Consider the following 8,716-nt stretch of genomic DNA (forward strand, 5'->3'; position numbering starts at 1 on the left):
ACTTGCAGTTACTTGGAGTCTTTTGAGGGACTGGAGGAAGACAAGCCAGCCTTTTTTACAGCTTAGGTCCAGAGGGGAAATAATACATTTTAGGGGGAAATAACACTAGTGGATACCCAGCTGCTCTGGGCTGCAGTGGCTGAGAGGAGGAGAGATCAGACCTGAGGGTTATGTGCACATATTTTGGGAGGGAATAAAGGGAAATTTATAGAACAGATGGTCAGAAGATCTACAGACCTTGAGATTGGAGCCTACATATGGCAGAGGAAGAAAAACAGTTTCTAAGGAAGATGCTTTCCACGGCACTTGGGAATGTGTAGGTCAGAATCAGCTTCTTAATTACGACATAGAAACCAGCAGTCAAACAGCAGTCAAGGTAGGAACTGTTAATGGGAGGTGCCCTGGAGAACCACTCATGGACAAAGCAGACTGCTGCATCTAGCTGTAAGTTTCAGTTTTAAGTTAAGCTGTACTGCAGAGCACACACATATGGTGAAGTGCAGTGGCAAAGTGCACACTTGAAAGGTGTAAACGAAATCCCATGATCAGGTTTGTTGTGTTAAATTGTCTTCTCTGACAGTATTGCCCTATGCCTCTTTGTTCGGTCAAATGAGAAAGGCAGACAATTCTCAGACACAGCAAATTCAGGTGACAAGTTGGGGGCAGTGAATTCTCAGACAGACAAGAGAGTATATCTCTTATGAATACATCTTTTCTGGTTATTAAGTTGTCTAAGAAATGCATTTTGGGAATGCTTGTTTATTGTTATCTTGCTATGAATGTAACAGTACTAGCCCTTGTGGTTTGCTTTCCTTTGTAAAGGCTGGCCTTTGTGAAGCAGAACAGGAGCAAATGAGGAAAATTCTCTACCAGAAGGAGTCCAACTACAATAGACTTAAAAGGGCCAAAATGGACAAATCTATGTTTGTGAAAATCAAGACTCTGGGTATTGGTGCGTTTGGAGAGGTTTGTCTGGCCTGCAAAGTGGATACCCATGCCCTGTATGCCATGAAGACTCTGCGAAAGAAAGATGTGCTCAACCGGAACCAGGTGGCTCATGTCAAAGCAGAGAGGGACATACTTGCTGAGGCAGACAACGAATGGGTGGTTAAACTCTATTATTCTTTCCAAGATAAAGATAACTTGTACTTTGTGATGGACTACATCCCTGGTGGGGATATGATGAGTCTACTGATTCGGATGGAGGTCTTTCCAGAGCGTCTGGCTAGATTTTATATTGCAGAGCTCACTTTGGCTATAGAGAGTGTGCACAAGATGGGATTTATTCATCGAGATATCAAGCCCGACAACATTCTGATAGACCTTGATGGGCATATCAAACTGACTGACTTTGGACTGTGTACTGGATTCAGGTGGACTCACAATTCAAAATACTATCAGAAAGGTAGTGTTCGTAGTCTTCATTTGTGATAGTATTTTGCATTATTTACTTGGAAACAGACACTCACCTCTTGGCAGAAATGCCATCTCGGAAGCCAGAGGTGTGTGCATGTTGACAATATGATGTTTCTGTCTCTCTCTGACTCATTCAGTTAGTTTGTTTCCAGTTGTTTGTTTCCAATAATGTTCAAATCCCTATCAATAATGTGGCTGACCACTGCATTAGCAGCAGTTTTTCAGTTTATACTTGTTTAGGGGGTGTGTCTTTTGATGGTGAAAAAATTTAATCATATATTTGAACTAGTCCAAGCACCTCCTGTATGTGCCATTGAGGAGTATGAGCATCTGTTGGCAAAAAGGCCATAAGCAATTGGTATAGTTAACCTAAATATATTCCATTGTTCGGTATTTCCCATTTGTTTCCTTGCACTGAGACAGAGACGTTTGGCTGGTTATGGAAAACCAGTTGCAAAGGGGAGGGCAAAAGGAAATGCCTTGGGTTTAAATTCTAAATGCTGTTCTTCAGTGAGAGTAGAAGATAGCACAAGTAGATAAATGCTTTTCTCTGTGTGTTGTGTTTTATGACCATGAATGTAAATTTTCTCTCCCATTTCAAAGGGAGCCATATCAGGCAAGACAGCATGGAGCCCAGTGATCTTTGGGATGATGTGTCCAATTGTAGATGTGGAGATAGGCTGAAGACATTGGAACAAAGAGCTAAGAAGCAGCATCAGAGATGTCTAGCCCACTCATTAGTTGGAACTCCTAATTATATTGCTCCTGAAGTCCTGCTTCGTAAAGGTAGGTAACCTGTATTTATCTCCTGTTTAAGTGAACATTGATGCTTTGAAATACTTTTGGGTTTTGGCCTTAAATAATTGTTTTGCTTTGGAAAGTTGTCATTCTGAATGCCGCAGACACTCAGATTAAGGAGAACAATTTCTCTACATGCTACACTGTTCAGCATCACATCGCTGACATTGATGGTGGTCATACTTTGTGTGTCTGAGACTGTTGGCTATCTATATGGAACAGTGATGATCACTGCAGTAAGGAGATCAGATGTTCAAAGTTGTCTGCAAGCCAGATCCTAAATCTGATCTTTCTCGAGAGATTGGACCCTACATTATCTGATGGCACAAATCTCCAGTCCTTTTCAGAAATCTCAATCATAGACCTTATTTGTCCTGTCACAGCAATCAAGTGATTGAAACTGGTGCTCTGCTTGGAACTTGCTCAGAAAGTCATCAGTGGCTGGCTTCTGTTTCTAGAGCCAGGCTGTGTCTTTCAGCAGCTTTTCAAACTCATGGTGTTACCTCCAGTGAACCTAGGGGGGACATCAGTCACTAAGTCTTGGGGTTATTCTTGGGATCCAGTTTGTGCTGTGTAGTGATGTAGTTGTGCGACAGGGCATGAAGAAACATTCTTTCTAATTGTATGATTTCACCATTCACTTTCATTGGGAATAAGCTTATTCCAAAAGATTCCCAGACAGCAGTATTAGGTCTTTACTGACAGCAGTAGAGTTCAGGTCAGCAAGCAAAAGTGACTTCATGATGAAGGAACATTGGCTGTCCTTTAGTTTTAGGTCACAAGTTGTTTGCCTGAGAAAAGGCAGAAGTCTGTGCTCTATGTTTGGCATATTTTGTATGTTAGGCATGCTAAGGCACATGAAAAACAACAAGGTGCTTGGTGACAGCCAGCATGGCTTCACTAAGGGGGAATCCTGCCTGACCAATTTGGTGGCCTTCTATGATGGGGCTACGGAACTGATGGACAAGGGTAGAGCAGTTGATGTCATCTACCTGTACATTTGCAAAGCATCCAACACTGTCCCACACGACATCCTTGTCTCTAAATTGGAGAGACATCAATTTGATGGATGGACCGCTCGGTGGATAAAGAACTGGCTGGATGGCCACACGCAAAGAGTTGTCGTCAATGGCTCAATGTCTGGCTGGAGACCAGTAACGAGTGGTGTCCATCAGGGATTGGTGTTGGGACCGGTCTTGTTCAACATCTTTGTCGCTGACATGGACAGTGGGATTGAGCGCACCCTCAGCAAGTTTGCCGATGACACCAAGCTGTGTGGTTCGGTTGATACGCTGAAGGAATGCCATCCAGAGGGACCTTGACATGCTTGTGAGGTGGGCTGATGCCAACCTCATGAAGTTTAACCATGCCAAGTGCAAGGTCCTACATGTGGGTCGGAGCAATCCCAGGCACAGCTACAGGTTGGGCAGAGAAGAGATTCAAAGCAGCCCTGCGGAGAAGGACTTGGGGGTTTTGGTCAATGAGAAAATGAACATGAACCAGCTTCAGTGTGCGCTTGCAGCCCAGAAAGCCAATCGTATCCTGGGCTGCATCAAAAGGAGCGTGACCAGCAGGTCGAAGTAGGTGATCCTGTCCCTTTACTCTGCTCTTGTGAGACCTCACGTGGAGTATTGCGTGCAGTTCTGGTGTCCTCAACATAAAAAGGACATGGAACTGTTGGAACAAGTCCAGAGAAGGGCCACGAGGATGATCAGGGGACTGGAGCACCTCCCGTATGAAGACAGGCTGAGAAAGTTGGGGCTGTTCATCCTGGAGAAGAGAAGGCTGTGTGGAGACCTCATAGCAGCCTTCCAGTATCTGAAGGGGTGCTATAGGGATGTTGGGGATGGACTATTCACTAGGGACTGTAGTGACAGGACAAGGGGTAATGGGTTAAAGCTTATACAGGGGAAGTTTAGCTTGGATATAAGGAAGAAGTTCTTTATTGTGAGGGTGGTGAGGCACTGGAATGGGTTGCCCAGGGAATTTGAGAATGCTCCATCCCTGGTGGTGTTCAAGGCCAGGTTGGACAAAGCCTTGGTTGACATGGTTTAGCGTGGGGTGTCCCTGCCCATGGCAGGGGGGTTGGAACTAGATGATCTTAAGGTCCTTTCCAACCCTAACTATTCTATGATCCTGTGATTCTGTGTTTTGACACTTAATTTCAAGTGGCTCTATACACATTCTCCCTGGTTGCTGGAGGACAACCTTTTGACTTGCTTTTCAGGATACACTCAGCTCTGTGACTGGTGGAGTGTTGGTGTCATCCTCTTTGAGATGTTAGTGGGACAGCCACCTTTCCTGGCTCCCACACCCACAGAAACGCAGCTGAAGGTGAGTTGAAGCAAAATTCCAGTATATGTGGCAGCAAAATCTTAGACTTTACCCTTTGCCATGCACAGACCTATTCCTTTTTGTTTTACTAGAGAATGGAGTAGTGATTACAAAAGCCTGGTTTTAAGTAGTTTCATGCAGGCACAAATCCTTTCAAAATCGATGAAGATACTGAGTATCAAATTACAATCGATTTGTCCAGCTGCATGGTTAGTTGTTAGTTTTATGAGACTTCTCAGCACAATTCTGATTTCTTGAGCATGAGTTCATCCATCTAAATTCCTTAGAGTGCCTGTCAGATTGGAGTGAGCTGATGTGCCAGTGGTAATTACAGTTGGCAATTTAATTATTTCAAAGTCAAGCAGTGAGTTTGTTATTAGAAAGAATGTGTCTCATGACCCCTTTTTCTGGTTTACATTTTGGAGACAAAACGAAGTAATTTTGAATGCATTCCGTGAAGTCGTGTATACTGAACATGTTCTCAAATCTAGCTGTGGAGTATTCAGGAAGGAATTTGCCTTTTCTAAAACTGGAATTGCTCATTTTATCTGCTATTTGACAATGTTTCTTCATTCATTAAAATAATTAGTCAATGCAGTCTAGTCACAGGGTTCCTGAACCTCTAATGTGGAGACTGTGAGCTGATTTAAGTTACATGTCTACTTCTGTACAGTTAATGTTGTCAAGCAGAAGGATTCTGTTTCCAGGATTAAAAGTTATTTAATACCTTTCTTAACTCCAGGTGATAAACTGGGAAAGCACACTGCACATTCCCTCACAGATCAAGCTAAGCCCTGAGGCAACTGATCTCATCACAAAGCTCTGCTGTGCTGCTGAGGACAGGCTTGGAAGAAATGGAGCAGATGATATTAAGGCCCATGCTTTCTTTCACTCTATGGACTTCTCTACCGATATCCGTAGGCAGCCAGCTCCCTATGTTCCAAAGATCAGCCATCCAATGGACACTTCCAATTTTGATCCAGTTGAAGAAGAAAGTCCTTGGAGCAATGCTAGTGGTGACAGCACCAGGACATGGGATCCACTAGCCTCTTCCAATAGCAAACACACAGAACATGCTTTTTACGAGTTTACTTTCCGAAGGTTCTTCGATGATAACGGGTATCCATTCAGGTATCCCAAACCTTCTGGAATGGAACTTAGCCAGTCTGAGAAACCTGATGCAGAAGACAAAGGTGTGGTGGATCAGACTGGAGCTTGTCAGCCTGTATATGTGTAAATTATTGTATAGAATACTTCAGGTAAGACTAATCTCAAATCCAGTAGGGCCTTTAACTGATCCTTTAGGAGCTGATCCTGCAGTGCTTGTGAAGATGTAATTTCAGCTGAAGCTGGAGGCATCCTCGGGAGTCAGAAGCTTGCAGGGCCAGGTCCTAAAAATGGCACTCTTGAAAATTCAGGTCAGTTTTACTGTATATAACTTTGTTGGTAATTACACTTGAAATCCTGGTCTTCACCAAAACCTGCAAGGCCAGCAGTCTTGTCATTTCTAGGCCTGCTTTTCTTTGAGGTCAGCACTCCCCTACTCAAATTAACATTTGCAGACTTCCGCAACTGTCAGCATTGTTTTTTAAATGAATAAAGAGCACTTATATTTTGTTTATAGCAGGGGTTTTTTTCCTACTAAATTATAGGGATTAACTTTGACAAATCATGCTGCTGTTCTTCTTTTCTACATTTTTATTTTATCCATAGCACTTATTATTTCACATTTAGGAAGATGCATAAAGCTGAAGAACATGTGATGAAAGGTTTCTGTGCAATAATGTAAGGCAGAAAAAAAAAAAGAAGAAAAAAGAAAAAAAAAATTGCTCTCTCATTTTCTAAATTTACTGATGCCATTGTATTCGCACTGTGATTTTTGTTTATGGTATGTATTTTCCACATTTCAAAATTGTGACATAACCTGAAAGCTGCTTTATTTCCTTCTGCTTATTGGAGTGTAATAGAAAGTGTGAGCAAGTGACAATTTGGGTGTGATTTCATTGTCTAGTGTGTGAAGAATGTTGCATGAGCAGTGTTTTTTCTGTTTGAAATGGCCTTTTCTTGCCATTCACAGGCAGGTCCTGTGGATCCATTTTTACTAAGGGTCTAAAATTAGACCATTTTAAGCCGTGTGTTGATAATGTATTGTGTGGATGGTTTCCTCTTATGATTGTATCCAATACTAATTTTGTAAAACAGATTGCAAAGGTTATAACTGAATAGTGATTTTGTGGTCTGATGTAGTAGATTGTTTTAGTAACAATGTATCATTGGCACGTTTCCCCACAAAGGATCAATAGCAACACCCTTATTACAAAGCTGATTTGTGGCAACAGTTTAGATCAGGCTGGCTTAGATCATGTAGTGTCCAGCACAGTGTTCACTGTATGATAGCAGCAGCAACACAGAGCACCAGTACTAAAAAAGTGTAGCTCAACGTCTTCAAGACAGAATGTCCAACGCTGTGCTCCCGTAACACATCGAGATCCCAAGTGCAGTGAGGCTGATGTTGACTGTGTGCAGCTCCATGGATATCTGTAGAACTGCAGGTATGTGGCTTTTCTGGACATCACATCCCTACAGGTGATTGGCTGGTATCTGTTTAGGATCCCAATGTTTTAGGCACTGACAACTGAAAGTGTTGGCATTGTTCATAGGTCATTCTGTTGTGTGGAGGTAAAAATGTTGCTGTGATGGAGCGCAATAGTCCTTCATTTCTGGCAAATTATAGGCATACTTTGAAATATCAGTTCTTAACTATGTTAAAATATGCATTTTTCTTATATGTATAAGTGAGAATTATTCAAGGTGATATCAGAATACTAAAGATAATTAAGCCATACATATTTGCATATATATTATATATAACTAAATAAGTAAACACACACAAAAGTCCTTAATTCAGGTTAGTGTAACAGTCCTATTTAAAGTGATTGAAGTAATAACATTTGAGGAAAACACTCCTTTAATGTGTTTTTGCTTTATTTTATTTTTAAATCTGAAGCGTCATTATTTTTTCCATATATTATTCCACATATTATTCCTTAATGTGTTAGCATATCCTATCTCCTATCCATTGTTTAGATATCTAAGCAACAACATATAAATTCATCAGCCTAAACTAAACAAAAATGATTGTGTATTTGTTTACATTTGTATGAAAGGAATGTTCTGAGGTATGCAGTGCTTGTGTTGTGACAGTTCATGTAAGATTCAGTATTATGGCTTTTTTATATAGTAATGCCATTTTTTGTTATTTACAGCTATCTGACATTCTTTCATGTGGTAGGTTCTTTCTCAGGAACTCAATTTAACTGTTATTTATTGATATATCATTGCCTTTGAAAGCTTCTACTGGCACAATTTATTAAAAATCTGAATCAAAAGCTAAAATATGTGATGTGTTCTTGAAAAGGATGATTTCTGCCTTACATAAACCTTAAATTCAGGTTTATAGCAGAATCTTTAATGGGTTTAAGTTTGTGATGTTAGTCTTGGGTTTGAGCTGCAAACATGAGATCCAAATCTCACCTCTCCTGCAGCATTTGGTGTGGGATCTCTGCGTACCTTAAGGCAATTTCTCTTGTCCTCATGGCCCTTGGGAGCAAGGGGCAGGATTCAAGGGTAAAACTGCCTTGGTGTGAGGTCAGCAGAGGGCACAAGATTCAACCCATGCTCTGCAGTGGTGGCTCTGCCAGGGCAGCTACAACCTGTGTGCTTCCCCCTTGGGCTGCTGCCTCTGCTGTATTTTTAAAACATGCATAATTCACCTGCAAATACAGAATCTTTGCAGCTAAGCAAAACAAGACAAACTGGCCCAGAAGGAAACAGGTGCTTCCATGGTGAATACATTACTCATTTAAAATCTATGCTGTGGGGAACAGAAGCCAACTCCCATTTTGCCTGAAGAACTCATTTGAAAAACAAATCCTTCGAGCTGCGCAGGCGCTGTCTCAGGAAAGCTCACGTCCTTTGCAGACGTGATTCCAGGGATAAACAGGAACTTTGAGTAAACTTTATGAAACCTGGACAAGTAAACAATACATCATATACTGGGACTGGCTTGAAGCGTTCTTGGTTCTGCTGAACTTCCTGCAAAAAGCATCTTCAGATCTTCTTTTAAGAAGTTACATCAATTCAGTGTTTGTATAAGAAAAATCTTCCT

General features: G+C 41.5%; 1 protein-coding gene across 3 annotated transcripts in view; it reads left to right on the forward strand.

Annotated features, from left to right (window-relative positions):
• LATS2 (large tumor suppressor kinase 2) overlaps positions 1 to 7,944 on the forward strand; it is a 50,638-nt gene extending 42,694 nt beyond the window's left edge. For all 3 annotated transcript variants that reach the window (XM_062615224.1, XM_062615226.1, XM_062615225.1), the window contains 4 exons: positions 823 to 1,405; positions 2,020 to 2,202; positions 4,442 to 4,548; positions 5,291 to 7,944. In XM_062615224.1, coding sequence (XP_062471208.1) covers positions 823 to 1,405; positions 2,020 to 2,202; positions 4,442 to 4,548; positions 5,291 to 5,785 — 1,368 coding nt within the window. In that variant the 3' untranslated portion in view covers positions 5,786 to 7,944. The remainder of the gene's footprint in view (positions 1 to 822; positions 1,406 to 2,019; positions 2,203 to 4,441; positions 4,549 to 5,290) is intronic.
• The last annotated feature ends 772 nt before the right edge of the window (positions 7,945 to 8,716 follow it).

Source organism: Pezoporus occidentalis, unplaced genomic scaffold, assembly GCF_034315485.1.
Source record: "Pezoporus occidentalis ecotype Australia unplaced genomic scaffold, CSIRO_AGI_Poc_V1 ctg18, whole genome shotgun sequence".
Lineage (NCBI taxonomy): Eukaryota > Metazoa > Chordata > Aves > Psittaciformes > Psittacidae > Pezoporus > Pezoporus occidentalis.